Source organism: Macrobrachium nipponense, chromosome 29, assembly GCF_015104395.2.
Source record: "Macrobrachium nipponense isolate FS-2020 chromosome 29, ASM1510439v2, whole genome shotgun sequence".
Classification (NCBI taxonomy): Eukaryota; Metazoa; Arthropoda; class Malacostraca; order Decapoda; family Palaemonidae; genus Macrobrachium; species Macrobrachium nipponense.
Genome location: NC_061092.1, coordinates 3,516,033 through 3,536,359, shown reverse-complemented (window position 1 = coordinate 3,536,359; position 20,327 = coordinate 3,516,033). Strand labels below are relative to the sequence as shown.

General features: G+C 36.6%; 2 protein-coding genes across 2 annotated transcripts in view; one reads left to right on the top strand and one right to left on the bottom strand.

Annotated features, from left to right (window-relative positions):
* Positions 1-1,398: 1,398 nt before the first annotated feature.
* The window catches only part of LOC135206044 (uncharacterized), a 136,667-nt gene continuing 117,738 nt past the window's right edge, over positions 1,399-20,327 (bottom strand). Inside the window, 7 exon segments of the mRNA XM_064237228.1 lie at positions 1,399-3,284; positions 3,951-4,063; positions 7,085-7,182; positions 11,089-11,244; positions 11,402-11,569; positions 17,246-17,336; positions 18,709-18,922. Of these exon segments, the coding sequence (XP_064093298.1) occupies positions 2,790-3,284; positions 3,951-4,063; positions 7,085-7,182; positions 11,089-11,244; positions 11,402-11,569; positions 17,246-17,336; positions 18,709-18,922 (1,335 nt within the window). The 3' untranslated portion in view covers positions 1,399-2,789.
* Positions 13,954-20,327, top strand: part of LOC135206043 (ruvB-like 1) — a 140,382-nt gene continuing 134,008 nt past the window's right edge. The window contains exon 1 of the mRNA XM_064237226.1: positions 13,954-13,972. The gene's annotated coding sequence lies outside the window, so the exon portion shown is untranslated. The remainder of the gene's footprint in view (positions 13,973-20,327) is intronic.

The window sequence follows — 20,327 nt, the reverse complement described above, 5'->3', positions numbered from 1 at the left end:
TCTCCTACTCGAGGAGACCCATTTTTCATCTCTTGACAGAGAAGTGGCTGAATCTGAAGCACGGTATAGAGTTTGGGCTGATGACCAAGAAGAGGAACAGCCGCTTTAGGGGTGTGACGTGAACAGGAGACGAAAAAGGCAATGAGCAATTTGATCTGTTTCTTATTTTTGTTCCCTCTAGTTTTTCGTAGCCGTCTCTTTCATTCCTGCAATGGTGCAGCATCGAGATTAAAAGTGTTATTTGCGTGATGGTTCGAGTCACGTGATTATGCTCTTTCATTTAGGAATTGTCTAGCGTAATTAGTTTCTCAGCCTCCTGGTGGGAGCGTTGTGGTCACTATTCTTTATCGACAAAATCTTCTGCAGAGCTTTTGCCAACTAAACCTCCTATCCAGTCAGTTTAGGTATCAGTAGAAATAGCAAAAGTGCGTAATTAACGTAATGTGATCTCGTAATCGGAAGAAATTCCCGTTCGCATAACTGAATTCACGAGAGGAGCGGCAAGAAGAAGTTTTTCCGCCAAAAACAAACAATTTAGATAAACTCACGCCTCTAGCCATACCTTAAATGCTACACATACGGTGCTAATAAACTAATATTCCTCCACGAATATAAGTTTAGCATGACTAATCTTTGTATTTCTGATGTGATTTTGCAGTAAAAGAAGCCAGATCTCCTATTAAAATAATGAAGAAGAAAAAGACGAAGAACAACAACAAACAATGCGTAAATTCTTGATCTTCAGTCACCCGCGATCACTTGATTTGTTACGACGTCGTTTCCAAATTGATGTGAAATCGTGTTGGCTTAATCGTAAGTTAGTGTTGTGAAACTGTAAGAGTGAGCAATCAGAGCTCAGGTTCAGTCCAGCACTACAAAGAGCAATGGCAATTGGTTCTGGTCTAGGCAGTCTAGTGTCGTCTCCAAGTGAAATGCGAGTACAATGGCGGGATTTTCTTTATTTGAGGTATCTTTTTTTATACTAGTTCTTCATTACTAAACTGTAATTCTCCTTGCTTTCCGATTTTTTTGTTTATATTCTCTGCTATATTTTAGCGTCAGTTAGTTTTGTTTTTACCTCATTGATTTCTACGAGTTTTCTTTCTTGTGTTGTTTAGGCTCTCTCTCTCTCTCTCTCTCTCTCTCTCTCTCTCTCTCTCTCTCTCTCTCTGCATCCCAGAGCACCCAAGATTGGAAGATGCAAAATATTATACCGGAAGATGCATTAGCAATTCTCTGGTAGACATTAGAGGTGCCTCACACAGAGGGACATGGGGGAACCCGAACAAGCTGTAAGGTCAGTAAGGTAAGGTCTCTCTCTCTCTCTCTCTCTCTCTCTCTCTCTCTCTCTCTCTCTCTCTCTCACAAAAACGTAAGGAAGGAAATGAAACCAAGCCAGATGGTAAAAGTGACATGTGTAATTAACAAATGCAAATAGAAAAAAGGGGACACAACCCTTTGGATCAGCTCAACTTCCCTTGGAGACTTCTACAACACGGAGGTACTTACTTACAACAGTATTAGACTAGAATATCTTATACTTTCTTCTGTTTTGAATCCTTTTTACAATGGTTATACATACTGGGGCTACCAACAATGGCTTTTACACATCACCTTGACTATACCTCGTCTCAGGAAAGTATCAATCCAATCAAGCTAATTAGGCCGAAAAAAAAAACACCGGGTATAAACGAATCCGTTAGGGGCCTTTGAAGTGGGGATTCACATGACAAAGTGACTAGCAAGAATTCCCAGATATATAAAAGTTGGCCTTAGGTTACCTTTGAATTCATTTTTTTTTTGGGGTCATTTTTATTTCTTTTCGGAGTAAGATTATGATGTCCAAAGGACCTTTTACATTTTAGCTTTACGTCATCTTGTTTATTTATTTTTTTGGTAGAATAAGTATATCGTAGGTACAGGACTTAGAGGTAACGTGTTGGCTTGCAAATGCGAAAAACTGCTTTGACTTTTTGCCGTCACACTTGGCAATTGAGAACACGTGAGACCAGAGAGTACTCTCTTTCTCTTTCTCTCTCCCTCTCTCTCTGGGCGTCGTTACACCACTGACTAGCGTAATCTTAAAATGATTAATAAGTCCCCCCAAAATAGATCAATTCTCTTTACATTCAATAGCATGAGCTCTTTTTTTTTTTAACCTCTTCAAGAATCGAGTGAATTAAACCCACTTTTACGAAAGCCTCTTGTATCGACTTGGAGCGAGAAAACTCCTTTGTTAGAGAAAACTTGAAAAAAAAGCAGTATAGTTGAATTCATTACTTTTCGAAAGAAAAAAAGAGTATTTTAGAGTATTATAAGACTTGGCAAAAGTTCAAGTGCTAATGAATTGTATAAAGCATTGTATTTTTTTTCTTTTAAATTTTTTTAAATTTTTTGTAATTTCAAACCTAGTTCTCACTGAGTATCACAATACTTTTGAGTCGCAGTTTGTTACTGGGATGTGAATTCAAGTTTTAATTTTCCGTTGAGTGATTTGACGAATTTTGATTTGATTTATTCTGTGACTATAGGACCAAGTGTGAAAAGGAACCTCTTTGGTGTTTACGAACAGTAACTTAGAATTATCCAATGACTATAGGACCAAGTGTTAATTAAGGAACCTCTTTGGTGTTTAAGAACAGTAACGAACTGCGACGTCAGCGCTTCGTAAATGCAAATATAGGCCTACGTGAACCTCACGCGCTAGACTCATCACACGTCATAGGCCTACGTGAACCTCATGCGCTAGACTCAACACACGTCTCTCATCTAGTAGGCTCTTGCCTGGGTCATGAGCCTCTGAAGTCCTGCTGAAGGGCGTGATTGTTGGCGTTGTGGCTGGTACCCCCAGAGAGATCCCCCTTAGTCCTCTCCACGACGAAGACGACTTCCCTCTTGGAGCTGACATCCTCGGGAGTTCTTTTGGTGGTCGCTTCTGCCGGTGACGGCTTAGAGTTATGGATGGCGCTGCTGCCTTCGTTGACAGCAGCCACCACCACCTTCTCGTCAGAGCTCTCTGACGAAGTCGCTGCCGTCGTTGTGCTGTTACTGTACCTGCGGCAGTCCAGGATGGAACAGGGCCGCGACGGTGAGGAGGAATCTGTCGCGTCTTTGGAGGAGGAGGTCGTCGCTGGTTCCTTCTGCGGTGGGAGGCCGCCCGTGCCTTCCTCCAGGGACAAGGTGATGAGCGGCAGGGGCTTCACCAGTCGCGGCGCCGGTTTCACCTTTTTGGGCTTTCTCTTCTCGAGTTTGATTGGACCTTTTTTGATTTGTCGTCCCACTACCTAAGGATTGGAAGGGGGGGGAGGGGAAAAGGTCGATGAATTTTTTTAAAAATTAAATTTTTGATTAAAATTTAAAACTGAAAATTTAAATACCTGTCACATTTAAGGTTTTGTATATCCGCAAATATATATATATATATATATATATATATATATTTATATATTTATTTATTATATATAATATATATATATATATATATATATATATATTTATATATATATATATATAATATATTAACACTCAGATAGAAACCTAAAACCTAAATATTAAAAGTAATTGTAACGTTCAATTTACAGATCAGATTAAAGACTAAAATTTAACACTAACTTTACAATCTAACTTAGGTATACAAAGCCACAAACTGTAAAGTAATAAAAAATAAAATATAAAAAAACTCACCCAATCTAACTTTAAAGTAGAAAAAAACTCTCCCACTAACTTTAAAGTAAGGGGAAAAAACCCACACTAACTTTAAAGTAAGAAAAAAGAAAGAAAAAAATCTCCCACTAACTTAAAAACTTAAAAAAAAGAAAAAAACTTTAAAGTTAAGAAAAAAACCTACCACTAACTTAAAAAAAAAAAAACTCCCACACTAACTTAAAATAAGATAAAAAAAAAAAAAAACGCCCACAATAACTTTAAAACGTCCGCAACGCAAAACTCACCTGTAGATTAACGCCCAGGTAAGGCGGGTTGGGTATGGATTTTTCGCTGTCTCTATACGCCAGCTCGAAATGCCCCGTGTCAGCAGTTTTCACGTGTTTGTAATCTATCACGACTGTAAATTTGAAGAAAGGAAATATATTTGAGTTATACTGAAAGTTGTTGCTTTTTTATTTTTACATTTAGGGTGTATTATTATTATTATCATTATTTTTTTTTCTTCATTTTTTGCTCTATCACAGTCCTCTAATTCGACTGGGTGGTATTTATAGTGTGGGGTTCCGGGTTGCATCCTGCCTCCTTAGGAGTCCATCACTTTTCTTACTATGTGCGCCGTTTCTAGGATTACACTCTTCTGCATCAGTCCTGGAGCTACTTCAGCCTCTAGTTTTTCCAGATTCCTTTTCAGGGATCTTGGGATCGTGCATAGTGCTCCTATGATTATGGGTACAATTTCCACTGGCATATCCCATATCCTTCTTATTTCTATTTTCAGGTCTTGATACTTATCCATTTTTTCCCTTTCTTTCTCTTCAACTCTGGTGTCCCATGGTATTGCGACATCAATGAGTGATACTTTCTTCTTGATTTTGTCAATCAAAGTCACGTCTGGTCTATTTGCACGTATCACCTTATCTGTTCTGATACCATAGTCCCAGAGGATCTTTGCCTGATCGTTTTCTATCACTCCTTCAGGTTGGTGTTCGTACCACTTATTACTGCAAGGTAGCTGGTGTTTCTTGCACAGGCTCCAGTGGAGGGCTTTTGCTACTGAGTCATGCCTCTTTTTGTACTGGTTCTGTGCAAGTGCCGGACATTCGCTTGCTATGTGGTTTATGGTTTCATTTTTCGTATTGCACTTCCTACATATGGGAGAGATGTTATTTCCATCTATCGTTCTTTGGACATATCTGGTTCTTAGGGCCTGATCTTGTTGCCGCTGTTTATCATTCCTTCAGTTTCCTCTTGAGCTCTCCCTTTTGTAGTCATTGCCACGTGTCATCGCTGGCTGGTTCTTTAGTCTGTCTCGTGTATTCCTCCGTGCATTGGTTTTGTTGTGTCATTCCTCTGTTCTGTTTGTCATTCTCCTGTCTCTGTATATTTGTGGGTCTTCGTCTACTTTTATCAGTCTTTTTTCCCATGAACTCTTTAGCCACTCGTCTTCACTGGTTTTGATATATTGCCCCAGTGCTCTGCTGTCGATGTTAACGCAGTCCTCTATACTTAGTAGTCCTCTCCCTCCTTCCTTTCGTGTTATGTATAGTCTGTCCGTATTTGCTCTTGGGTGTAGTGCTTTGTGTATTGTCATATGTTTCCTCGTTTTCTGGTCTATGCTGCGAAGTTCTGCCTTCGTCCATTCCACTGTATCTGATTACTAGCACTGCCCATGTGTTTATGGCTTTTATCATATTTCCGGCGTTGAGTTTTGACTTGAGTATCGCCTTGAGTCTCTGCATATATTCTTTCCTGATCGTGTCCCTCATTTCTTGATGTTTTATATCCCCTCCTTCCATTATTCCCAGGTATTTGTATCCCGACTCATCTATGTGTTTGATGTTGTTCCCATCTGGTAGCTTTATCCCTTCAGTCCTTGTTACTTTGCCCTTTTGTATGTTGATTAAGGCACATTTTTCTATTCCAAACTCCATCCTGATGTCCCCAGATACAATCCTTACAGTCTGGATTAGGGTATCTATTTCCTTGATGCTCTTACCATACAGCTTGATGTCGTCCATGAACATCAGATGGTTAATTCTGTTGCCTCTTTTCTTGAGTCGGTACCCAGCATCCATCTTCTGCAGTACTTTTGCCATGGGAATCATGGCTACTACGAAGAGTAGTGGGGACAGTGAGTCGCCCTGGAAGATCCCTCTCCTAATATATTAACCTCTGCTAGTCTTATTCCAGAGCTTGTAAGTATTGTATTCCAGTTGCGCATTGTATTTTTGAGGAAGCTGATGGTGTTTTCCTCTGCCCCATACATTTTCAGGCATTCTATTAGCCATGTGTATGGTACCATGTCGAAGGCTTTCTTATAGTCTATCCATGCCATGCTTAGGTTGGTTTTCCTTCTCTTACTGTTCTTCATTACCATTTTGTTTATCAGGAGCTGGTCTTTTGTGCCCCTACACTTCCTTCTGCAGCATTTCTATTGGTGGGGGATGGTGTTTGTATCCTCTAGGTAGTTGTATAGCCTTTCGCTGATGATACCTGTTAGTAACTTCCACATTATTGGTAGGCAGGTGATAGGCCTGTAGTTACTGGCTATATTTCCCTTTATTTCCCTTACTTTTGTCTTTTTGTACTAAGGATGTTCTTCCTGTGGTCATCCATTTGGGCGCATGGTGATTTGTGATACAATGCTGGAGTTGTTCTGCTATTCGTGGGTGTAGGGCCTTGAAGTTTTTGAGCCAGTATCCATGGACTTCATCGGGACCTGGGGCTTTCCAGTTTGGCATTTTCTTTAGTTGGTGTCTGACTGTGTATGTCGTGATGTCAGTGAATCTTTGTTTTATTATTATTATTATTATTATTATTATTATTATTATTATTATTATTATTATTATTATTATTATTATTATTATTTGTTATTATTATTATTATTATTTTATTCTAAATATCATTATTTTTGTAATAATAATAATAGTAATAATAATAATAATAATAATAATAATAATAATAATATTATTAATTAATATTATTATTCTTATTATTATTATGTTATTATTATTATTATTATTATTATTATTATTATTATTATTATTATTATTATTATTATTATTTATTCTCCTTGCATTTTAATACAATTTTATATATATCAACGTATTTTTTTTCTTTTCTATCAAGTGAGATCTCTTCTTTCTGCATTTCCCTTTACCTCCTCTTACTTCTTTCTAATGAACACCGTATAATTTTTTTTTTTTTTTTGGAAGCCTGAATTTCAAGCCAATGGCCCCCTGTGGTGGGATTGTTCCTTATGAATAGGACTCTTCCGCTGTATATAATAATATAAACATTAAAAATAATAATTTAATTATGTTAATTACCTTTAACATCATCCAATAATAATAATAATAATAATAATAATAATAATATAAACATTAAAAATAATAATTTAATGAATTATGTTAATTACCTTTAACAACATCCTGTAGGCATTGAGCGCACATTCTCCTGGTGACGCTGGTGGTCGGAGCCATGCAAGGGGAGGAGTTGATCTCAATTAGCCACGGCCTGAAGGGGAAGCAGAAGAATGGTTAGATAAACACTACAGATTATTATTATTATTTATATCATTTCAGTAGATGAAACCAATTCGCATGGAATCAAGCCCAACCAAAGGGGCTGTCAACTTGAAATTCAAGCTTCCAAAGGAAGGAAGCGTTTAGAAACTCTCTCTCTCTCTCTCTCCCGAATTTTCATTGTATTCGCAAAGAATAATTGTGAGACTACCGTATGGCAACTCATCAGTGACATCTCTCTCTTATGAAATTTCATTGCACTCGTAACAAATAATTGAGACCATCATATGGCAACTCGTCAGCGACATTTAAGATAAACTAATATTTTCTAAAGAAGAAAAAAATTGAGAAAATGAGAAAAATGCCTTCGGGAAAATCGTTCATCACATTGTATAAATCCGAGCTCAGTCACTGCCCAGTTACGAGTAGCGGTCCTTCGCCGAATCAGTCTTCAACAGCTAAAGGAAATCGACTATGAACAGACGCCTTCGAAGAGAAGAAAAGCAGCAGCAGCGCCCTGTCAAAATGGAAGTCATTCTCCCAACGGATGGTGGGGACTCGCCTTTGCTCCCCGAGGAACTTGGTGTCCTGACTCCCGAGTCGATCCAAAGCCCCGTGGAGGAAGGAGGACGAGGTCTTCTGATGGAGCTGAGATCCCAGTGCTCTGGGATTCACCTCAGCCTGTTCAAAGAGTTCTGGGCGCGGTTCCAGGCCGCGAAGAAATGGCCTCTGAAGAGGCCAGCGGGCGACAAACCTGCGGGGCTTCAGAAGGCTCAGGACAGAATGGAGCTGAGGTCTCGTCAGCAGCGTTCGGGAATCCACGGAGCATCCCAGCAGCCGGAACTTCCAAAAGTCGAGGAGGAGGAGGAGGAGGACGTCGTCCCCTACAGGATGGAGCTGAGGTCTCGGTGTTCGGGAATCCACGAGAGCCTGATGGAGCTCTGGCGCAGGATGCAGGAGCTGCTCCGGAAGAATCGCCGGAATGTGGCTCCGAAGAAGACGCTACTGCGGGCCATGGAGACGAGGTCCCAGTGCACGGCGGTCCACGAAGCCATGACGGGGAATAAGGATCCCGTCTTTCCACTCCGAATGAAGGAGAAAGGAGAGACTTTCCCTTAAGGAAATAATTCAAAATGGATTTTTTTGTATGATTGTTTCTTTTTTATTGTATGTGATCACTTCTTTTTAATTCATATATAAATGTATCTTGGTATAGTTTCGCTTCTCGTGATGGAGAAAGGACACACACCTTCTCAAGGGAAACTAATTTAAAAGAAGGATGTTTTCTTTTTTGTTCTCTTTTCATGACTATATCTGACCACTTCTTTTTAGTTCATATGTAAATACATCATGGTAAAGATATTTCGATCAGGCTGTTCTTGAAGAAATGGTTTTCTGTTGTACATCAATGTAACTAATAATTACTCTGAGGAACTGTGGTTATGTTAATACATTTATTCACATTTACTTACATTAAAGGATTTATCTGTGATGCATTTTATATACCCATGATAAAACGTAGAGTATAGGGAAATTACTAGAGATTAGAAATGTGAGCAAATAGTTTTCCCTTGATGTAGTTACACTAAAAACTGTTCATGTTTATATGAGTAAGAGAGAGAGAGAGAGAGAGAGAGAATATTCTCTCTCTCTTACTCATATACATACATAAATGTGTGGGTATACATAAATATACATAATCTACTGGTCACTTTTTTTTCCACTTCAGTCACTCTAATAAGTCTTTGAGACATCCTAATCTTTGTAACTCCTTCTCTCTCTCTCTCTCTCTCTCTCTCTCTCTCTCTTCTCTCTCTCTCTATATATATATATATATATATATATATATATATATATATATATATATATATATATATATATATATATATGTATATATATATGTATAACTGAATAGAAAGTGGAACGTGTAAACCATAAATAAAGGTATAAACCACGTGGCTAATATATATATATATATATATATATATATATATATATATATATATATATATATATATATATTAATGTGTGCGCGTAACTGTGACAACTGCAATGCGCTCTTAACTTCTCTCGATTTTTTCACACTTATCGGATAAGCTTGTCATTTTAGCCTTGAGATCTGAATTGAAGGAATAAAGAAGAAATTCTAACATCCACAACGTGATCAGGTGGGTACCATGGGTTCGAGTTCTGCCGCGGACGTCGGAATTTCTTCATTATTTTTTTTTTCATCTGGATCTTTAGGCTATGTAGTGACAAACTTATCCAGAAATTGCAAAGAAAACGAGAAGAGAGCATTGTGGTTATCACAAACACACATACACACACATACTGTGTGTGTTAGTATATAGTTTGAAATTGTATGTATGTATATATTGTACATACATTATGTATGCTACACACATATGTATATATACATACAATATAATATATACAAATATGTATATACATATATGTGTGTAAAATTATGTGCTATGCACACATATATAGTGTATATATATAGGTATGTGTATATGTATATATATATATATATATATATATATATATATATATATATATACATATTATATGCGCACACACATACCCATATATATATACACTATATATGTGTGCATAGCATATAATTTTACATACATATATGTATATACATATTTATATATATTATACTGTATGTATTTATACATATGTGTAGCATACATAGTGTATGTACAATATATACATACATACAATTTCAAACTATATACTTACACACACACACACACTATATGTGTGTGAGTTTGTGATAACCACAATGCCCTCTTCTCGTTTTTCCTTCGCAATTTCTGGACACATTGTCAATACAAAGCCTTAAGATCCAGATGAAAAAAACAAAAATAATGAGAAATTCCGACGTCCCGGCGGCAGAACTCGAACCCGTGGTGCCCACCTGATCACGTTGTCGGATGTTAGAATTTCTCTTTATTCCTTCAATTCAGATCTCAAGGCTTTCTGAAATGACAAGCTTATCCGATAAGTGTGAAAAAAATGGAGAAGTTAAGAGGGCATTGTAGTTGTCACAGGTATGCACACATTATATATATATATATATATATATATATAATATATATATATATATTATATATATATATATAGTATATATATATACACACATATATATATATATATATATATATATATATATATATATATATATATGTATATATATACACACACACACACACCATAGTATATATATATATATATATATATATCATATATATGAGAGAGAGAGAGAGAGAGAGAGAGAGAGAGAGAGAGAGAGGAGAGAGCGAGAGAAGGAGTTACAAGGATTAGGATGTCATTGCAAAGCGAAAAGTCAGCAAAGATAAAAAAAAATACCGATACACATGTTTAAAACATTATATATATATATATATATATATATATATATATATATATATATATGACTATATATATATATATGTTTTAAACATGTGTATCGTATTTTTTTTTTTATCTTTGCTGACTTTTCGCTTTGCAATATTTCCCGTTGGTAGGTCTCAGTGTAGTTCTACTTTTAAAGCCAAGATACTGCTGGTGGTGTCATTTTAAAAACAAACATGGTTTCATATTGTTGCAGAGTTTTTGCCAAGTAAAATAATTTAACTAATATAAAAGGGTCAAAATGACGAGAGAAGATACTTGGAAAAACGGTCAAAATTGTTCTGTAAATCAATTATTGTTCTGAAAATAAATAAAATGTTTAGGCATATGAATTTCTGTCACGCACACCGTGAGCATAGACCTATGTGCATTTTTCTTGACGGTCACAACACCTACGACGCCAGTAACCACAAGAAAATCAATGAGAACAACAGATCTATAATACCATAAGCCTTTTCAAAGAATTCAAATTCACCTGAGATCCTCAGTGAGCATGAAATCGGCGCCGAACAGCTCGAACCCGTGCTTGAAAGTGTCCATTTCGACCTGAGCGGCCAACATGGCCGCCACCAGAGCGTCTCTCATCCCAGGGTAGATGACTTCGTCCCACATGTGTTCCTTCTTGAGGCCTCTGGGAAAGAAGGTGATATTATTGGTTCAGGGTCTGTCGAGGTTATTTCGCTATTTCTCATAACAATAATAATTGTAATGACAATGTTTTTTTTTGCACTGTTATAATCATGATCGTTCTAATACATAAGAATTATCAACCCCTGTCTGTCACATACCGCAGGTACTCCTTGAACTGCTGACAGTCCCACATATTCTCCTCGGGCAGTTCACCGCTCCTCTCCCCGTTCAGGTACTTGCACTGGATGGCATTGTTGCTGAGGTGGATGGCCTCGTTGTTGTTCGTCAAGTCATACTGCTGTGAGCAAAACCTCAGGTAACATTCCCTGAAAAAGGTTGATGTTAAAAGCTGATGCCATCAATAACCAGAGAACTTAGAGGTAAACATATGAGGTTTTTAAAGTTTATTATGTTGCTGGTAAAGAATAAAACGGCCAGAATGAGCATTTCCAGAATAAGCATTGATTCTATGATTTGTCCATAGATATACAGAGATTTTGTCAACGTATCCCAACTCTGTCGGGAGATCGTTGTAATAGAACGAAGACAATGCAAATGGTGCATAGTGACATTTGGTACATTGTACTATATAGTTTAAGAATGTGGACAGATGAAATGAAAGGCAATCCATCATTACCCAAAAGGGAACACAATTAAAAAAAAAAAAAGATTGAGTTCTTGACAGTGTCATGAGAATGCTGGAAATAATCTGATATACTGATAATAGACCTGTTCAGAAAACCAGAACTCGAAAATGCATCTTATCGTCCCCACACTTTTCTGTGAACTCGCAGTTCGTTCTAATGACCTGTCTATTATGACAAAACGCTGAATACCACTACTATCATTGTTGCTGTTAACATTACCATGATTCGGTTCTTACCAGACTAAAATGTGAACACGGAATATCAAGAAGCAGTTCCGGTTTGCGTACCTGAATTCACGAGAGCAGTAGCAAGAAGAAGAAGAAGGGGAAGTTTGTCCGCCAAAACAAAAACCAGTGACCAGTGTTGCCAGATCTACAGAAATTTCTGTATTTCTACTGGATTTTCCACAAATCCACAGAAATACAGAATTTTTTTCATTTTCATTAAAAATCTACTGCATTTTGTTGCACATGGCTCAGAAATTCTCAAAAAATTGCCCTGATAGAGCAGTAATCTTTAAAATCTAATATCTTTCTATAAAAAAAAAAGTTTAAATCAATATGAATGATACACTTAAATGTACTTGGTGTTGCGTGGACAATTCGATTGCATTACTCGATGTCTCGAAGCGGACATGTACCATACCGACTCATACGTGTTATTTACAGACTGAATGGACTCCTCGGGAACGATTCTGTTAATTCTCTGACCAGTGCAATGACTAGAGTTCTCTAAGTTGTTACACACTGTAAATCTGTGCTTTATTATCTGAAGTTCATTTCCCAATAGATTTTATAATCGAGGTTGGTTTTCCAAAAATATTAACATTTCCTAGTAGTTCACTTTGATATGAATAAAATTATAACTATTTATTAGATCGAAAAGTGTAAATAGGATATCTTGCTCACTTGCTCAGGATCAAGGCTGGTAGTACCGTAAGGTAAGGAATGTTTTTTTTTGCACTTCCTACTTGGCTGAAATGCCGTACCATAATTCCGCACCGTACCCTCAATTATCTTTCCGTACCGTATAGTACGTTAAATATACCGTAACGTAATTTCGTACTTTTATCGTACCATATATATTAGCAAGATCCTCTCTCAATGAGCATTTTAATAGTAACAGGCGTGAATTAGCGAAGCAACACTTTAGAAAGGACGATAGATATACATGTAAATATATCATATAGACTTAAAAACTAAACAAATACAGTTTAGGCTATAGTTTAAAGAATATACAGTTGTCAAAAGATAAATATTACTACTACTAGCTATAATAATAATGCTAGTAATAATGGTAATAATAGAAATGCAAATAATTCAAATAGTTACTCATAGTAATGTATAATAACTGTATATTATTGCTGCTGCTGCTAATATTATTATTATCTTAAAAAATATCCACTGAATTAATTATTTTCTAAATAAGTTACTATTTGTTTTTATCAAATACCTCCACTTGCAATCAATATGATAATGATGAAAATAAAAATAATGATAACTGCAATAATAGCGATAACAATGTTGGAAATATCAGTAAATATAATAATTTCTATTCAGATTTGGATTAATAAAATATGTTTTTTGCCAAGATACTGTATCCATTTGGAACGTGTAGGATATGTATAAAAAGGCAAAAATACAGAATATGAAATGCTATTCAACAAGCTTCCTTTCATCCGTAACAAAAACACAGTTATGCATCAGTAACCTCGAATATTTGTATTAGAAAGCAAATAAAGTACATATGAGTAATCTACAGAAATTTCATTAAATCTACAGAAAAAAATGAACAAAATCTACAGAAATTTTGCCAAGGGCATCTGGCAACACTGCCAGTGACAGTGACTCAGGATCGTTTGAAATGTTACCACGGAGAGTTCTCTTGAAATGGTGTTATATCATATGGCAATAATGTGAAATTGTGTTTGTATTTAAGAGGAGGATCCCGATATGTCACTCTAGAGCGCCTTAAGTGTGTTTATAGGTCGGTTTCGTCGTAAAATCTGTATATTATGAAACTATCAATCTGCTCAAATTCAGCCCAGCGGCGGTTCAAGCTATCGTAGTCTCCAAATAAAATGTGAGTACAATGGTTGATTTTTCTTCAATTTTCTGGAGTTATTTTTAATTCATTTATGAATGAACTTTAGCAATAAATCAGAAATCGAAAAACCGGCTAGGGCAAGTATAATGTAGGCTAACCTGTAGTACTACCTACAGCCTAGGCTGTAGGTGGACAAATTTTTCACTGAATCATCAGGAAAGGAGCTATACCAAACGTTAGTATTTTCATGAAATAAAATCAATTCCCGAAACAGTAGAGTATTTGATGTGACAGTTTCATCAAATTAGGTAGATTTGTTTAATACCCCTATTGAAAACGGGTACCCATTGGTCTAGGCTAATTCTTAATTTCATAAGTAGGCTACTAATCATTAACCAAATTGCCCATTATAATACACAGATTGTATTTATGGATAATTTTTAGGTTTTCTAATCATAAGTCAGGATGTGTACTAAATGTATAAGTGAATGAGGCGTGCAAGTTCGGCTTTTTATTTTTTCAAAATGCTTGTGTTCCATGGTAGGCGAGTAGCTTGTATAGGCCTAGTTTCGGCGCCATTACACATGCATTCAGTTAGATACGAAAAATAATGATTTCTACGTATTCGTGTTTCACGTTGTCTGTTAATAAGCTGTCGATAAACTGATGGACTGAATATGTGTGTTTTGGGGGGTGGGGGGTTGTGGCGCCCAAGTTTGTTACCATAGAGCCTAGGGGACGTAGTTTTTTTTTTTTTTTCTTCATTAGGTCACCAACTCCCCCTTACCCAAACTAGTGAAGGTGAGAACTGCATTGATGCTGTATAAATGTTTCGAATTAATAAATGCAAGATGAGGAACTTTAAGGTAGCTTAAACATCAAATTACTTCTAACCTACAGATTGTCACGTAAAGACCGTGAATTGCATTTATTACTTTGTACTGAGGTTCAAACGGTCATCATTCTCCGTGTTTATCCGTGCCTTATCTCACTATAATGGGCGTTATGTCTGTCCGTCCGTCTGTCATTCAATCACGGCCAAACGGCTGGTCCGATGGGCATGAAACTTGGCAGGGTTATAGTGGGGACCCCTCAGCTGGTTTATAATGGGGTTTCAAGCTACAAGGTTACCAAAGGTTGCCGGAGGGGGGGCGGGGTGCCTTCCCCAAAACGGGGCTGGTTCAGCTCGTCAACATATAATGCAGGTTATGGGTCAGGTATTTTTATTTATTTAAAGATGCTTCGCTATACAGTTTTAAATTTATAATATGTTTGCTTTTAGAAAGCAGAGTTGGGATAATACGTTCATAATCATATAGTCTACCTTTCACAACAATGTGTTAATGCCGCATTTCTCTCTCTCTCTCTCTCTCTCTCTCTCTCTCTTATTTTAACATTGTATTCCGTGAAAGCTCGTGGCATATAAGATTTTTCTTAACTCTTAATAAATTATAATGATATAATATAATAATTAGTTTCCATTATTGACACCATTGTATATTAATAGCCCTAACTGTCAAATTTCCGAATTGCTAAAGTTTAGGCTAATTAATTAAATTAAGCCAAGATCTTGAATAAAACGTTCACGTTCTTACCGCATAGGCCTGCATTGCTATACCGGAAAAATAAACGAGATGGGAAAAAGAGAGATGATGTTAGAAAATGTCTGAAATACCAATGTCTGTTCTATAGGGCTGAATCATTTTAAATAGCCACAATTATTATTCTGTCAAATGCGGTCACGAATGAATTCAGTGCTCCCGACCAGTCACATTTTCTTTGGTCGCCGCGTTTTCTATGAATTCTTTTATGATGGACTATTATATTTTATTATGTTGACCATGTATGGAATGAAAAGCTGTCCTAATCTATAGGATTTACTGTTCCTGAGTATAATTCTTTTAAAATGATGTAGGTGGCTTTTTAAAGTAATTTACCATAGAACAGCCCGAGGTAAGCAATGTTAGTGGGGAGGGTAAGAGTAAAAGCAAATGTAGGCTTGATTATAAAAAAAAGAAAAGGCGAAATTCTACACCAAGCCTCTTACTCTTTTTACGATCTTACCACACTCATGGGCTGCTTATGGGCAAGAGCTAATGGCATAAGGCCGGCAGCGGGATCCGGGGAGAGCTTCGTGAAGAAATAAAGAGCTAAGTGTGGAAGAAACATTTTTTTTTAGGTCTATTAGATTTGAGGGAGAGCTAAAAAATGGTAATATTATTGAAGGACAGGTAGGTAGGTAACAGAGGGATGTAGGGGGCTAGGGGAGCGGGAAAAATAAAGCACGGTGCATTGTAGTTACTCAGAAAGATATTCTTCTAAAAGCTATTCTGTTTCCCTGATTTTTATTATATATAAAGCGTTAGGTTAATAATAATAATAATAATAATAATAATAATAATAATAATAATCACATAGAAGAAGCCCACCACAGGGGCCATCGACTTGAAATTCAAGCTGTCATAGAATACGGTATTCATTAGGAAGCAAGAGAAGATAAAGGGAAATACTGAATAAAAATAATGTAATAAAATGCAAGGAGAATATATATATTCAATAATGGAAAAATTTCCCCCCCACAAAGTCTCTCCTCGCAGCGTCTCGCATCACGAATTGCCGAGATATACGTAGTATACCAAGCCAGGGTCCCTTACCAAGCATGACGTAAAATCACCTCGGCAACAAGATTAGCGCCAAGACGTCAGTCATGAGATAACGAAGAAGAAGAAGAAGAGGCTAATTATAACATGCAATCAGACTGGGTTTCAGCTCTGAGTAGTGAATAAAAAAAAATAAATGAATAAATAAAAATAAAAGAGGTGGTTAACCAGATTGCTCACGAACATTGTCTTAATCTTTCCAGGCAAAATCTGAGCAAACGCGTATGTATATATATATATATATATATATATATATATATATATATATATATATATATATATATATATATATATATATCCTACTTCGTGCAGTAGGGACCACTTGTTCATAATTATGATGGAAAAGAGATATAAAGTTGAGAAAGAAGAAGACAATATACAAAACTCTGTCCTGTAAAGAATGGAAACGGTACATAAAACAACAATTCTAAAAAGCAAATAATCTACTTGCAGCAAATACAAAAAAACAACAATTCTAAAAAGGCCAAAAATCCACATGCAGAAAACTCATTTGCCCCGTATCCAACCCAATTTCCAATCTGCTGGCAACCCCTCCCAACCACCGCCTCCCTCCCCCCCCCCACCCCCCGTCCTCCGTCACTACCCAATCCCACAGCCTGTAAAAAGCCGTGCCGGAAGTAGTACTTACTTGTAAACCCACACGTGCAGAGGATTCCAGTCGGTGACCATAAACCACTGCCGGATGTCGAATTTCGTGTTGTGGATGAGTAAAGGGCGCTCTGCGGGTGGGCAGAAAGGGAATTCTGTAGTCACGGGCGGTTCGGTGTGTGAATGATGATGGCATTTGCATTGGAGAAGTTGATATTCTCTGTAGTAGGCTACGGGTGAGAGTTGTGGGTGGGATGTGTTGCGGGTGTATATTGGTTAGGCTGTGCGTCTGGTGCATTTAAGAACGATGGGTGAGGCTCTTTTGATGTTTTTTTTTATGTTTAATCGAAAGCATTCGCTTTCGATATTGCTGATGTAAAAAAAATAATAAATAGAAAAAATAAAAAAAAAGCAAGAAAGGGACTGACCGGTTTGTTTCAATTAACAGAGTTTAGTTTTAAAAAACTGTAGGAGGAGACTTGTCTTGTTTTCTTGTTAGGTTAATATCATGGTGAACCAATGAACTGCATCAGTCTGTTTCAGGTTTTCCGTGTAATAAACTAGCAATTACTCCAATCAGTATTTCTCTATGGATACTTTGACTTTAGTAAGAAGCAGAAAAAAAAGAAGGATTAGCTCAACAGAATAATAAATAATACTCCGGTGTCTTTTACTTTCGATTATGAAGCCATTTTCCTTGCAATGAAAAATAAATGATTTTACTTCAAATGCTGTCAAATGTCCAATCATTTTATATAAACTCAGGTGTTTTATTTGTTGGTCTTATAACGTCGAGTCAGCTTCTATGGTATCATTGTGATTACAAGCATTCATCTATATTTGGACCCAGTTTTTCTATGGTGTTCTCATTGATAGAGTAATATGATAAAATTATAAATAATACCTGCTTAACAAATAAAGCTGTTAGGTGTTGGCATTTGAGAGTCATCCCAACAATTAGCAAATCAGCTGATTTGTTTTTACATGACAGAACAATAATCTAATCAAAGAAAATGAAGAATTTAGACAGGAGTGGTCCAGCGATTAGCAAATCAGCTGATTTTTTTTAATAACATGACAGAACAATAATCTAATCAAAGAAAATGAAAATTTAGACAGGAGTGGTCCAGCGATTAGCAAATCAGCTGATTTTTTTTTATACATGACAGAACAATAAGCTAATCAAAGAAAATGAAGAATTTGGACAGGAGTGGTCCAGCGATTAGCAAATCAGCTGATTTTTTATACATGACAGAACAATAAGCTAATCAAAGAAAATGAAGAATTTGGACAGGAGTGGTCCACCGATTAGCAAATCCGCTGATTTTTTTTTTTTACACGACAGAACAATAAGTTAATCAAAAAAATAAAAATAAAATTTGGACAGTTGTGATCCAGCGATTAGCCAATCAGCTGATCCTTCACGCGACAGGAATGATAAGCTATGAAGATTAAAAAAAAAAAAAAAAAAAAAAAAAAAATCGGACAGAAGTAGTCCCTTACCCATGTACTTTTGTACGACGTACTTGGTCTCGTAAATGAGCGGCGATTGCACAAGAGCCAAGATCTCCTCCAGGTGATTCATCATGAAGATCCCACGGCCCCGCGACTGGGCGCCGGGTTTCACGATCCACAGGTTCCTCAGGCCATCCATGGACAGCTGGGGCCAGAAAGGCACGACCCTCTCGACGGCCGATTCGCATTCGGAGACCAGTTGCTGAAAGAAGCACAGGATTAAAAGATCACTGGGCAGGTCTAGACAGAAATCGACAGATGGTATCCATCTGACAGTATTTATGCTCAACCTATATCAAATTTCCCCCAGAATTATTGTATTCAACTGTCGTGAATTCATCTTCGTATTTCTGGTCTGTTTCAGGTGGACCTCCTCCGGCCATTTCTATTTGTTAATTACACTTTATGAAAACCTTTCAGATGGATAACTCGTTCGTCTGCGTCGTAGCCATTTTTTAAATAAATGTTTTTTTATCTTGGAGTCGCTTCCTACCTTTCATCATTTTTAGTACCCGATTCGAGACTTATTTTCGCGATTCAGAACTACAGACGAACGTGTCGCCAACTTGTGTTTGTGCTTCCTCATCACAATCTGCTAGCTTGAAAGTCATCCTAAGTTTATCGGAGTTTGACGGTTGGGACCGTAAGTTTTCGTGAACTTAGATCCGGAAGGCTGCTTTGTGTTGCCTTCTTTGGGTAAGTAATTGGACAACTTAAATTCGAGGAATGCGCTGAGACAAATGAATGCATACCACTCGAATACACACACACCAACGCACTCTTTTATATTATGTGGATAATGAACGCGTATGCACGTTGGTCCGTTTTTGTTTATATATATATTAGTATCTATATATATATATAATATCTATATATATATATATATATATATGATAACTTGATCACGAAGTATATAAAACGTGATGCTATGTATAAATAAAGTTTTTTGCCACGAAGGAATAAATGAAAAAGCGAGATAGCCAAGTACTTTCGGTCCTATTCTGACCCTTTACTGAGGCAAACTGATTTTACAAAGAACAACACAGTCAAAAGAAGGCTTAATACTGAATTTGCATTGGAAAGATTCTCTATGTATTAATACATCTAGGAAAGGGATGACATTGTTATTTTCAACAATTTCAACAGTGAATTTTATGGATGGCACTAAATTATTCAATTTAGACAGTAAATCATTTACATCGATACCACCAGGTAAGACTACTAAGATATCATCGACATACTTATCCCCTTAAAATGGTACCGATATGTCGATGATATCTTAGTAGTCTTACCTGGTGGTATCGATGTAAATGATTTACTGTCTAAATTGAATAATTTAGTGCCATCCATAAAATCACTGTTTGAAATTGAAAATAACAATGTCATCCCTTTCCTAGATGTATTAATACATAGAGAATCTTTCCAATGCAAATTCAGTATTTATAGAAAACCACAAATAATTTAACATATGTACATTTTTATTCTGGCACCATCTTAATATTAAAATTTCAATTTTTTCTTCTATGTTCCTACGCGCTTTGCGTATCACGAGTCCACAATATGGACCAAGAAATAGAATACATAAAAAAGATAGGAAACGATCTCTG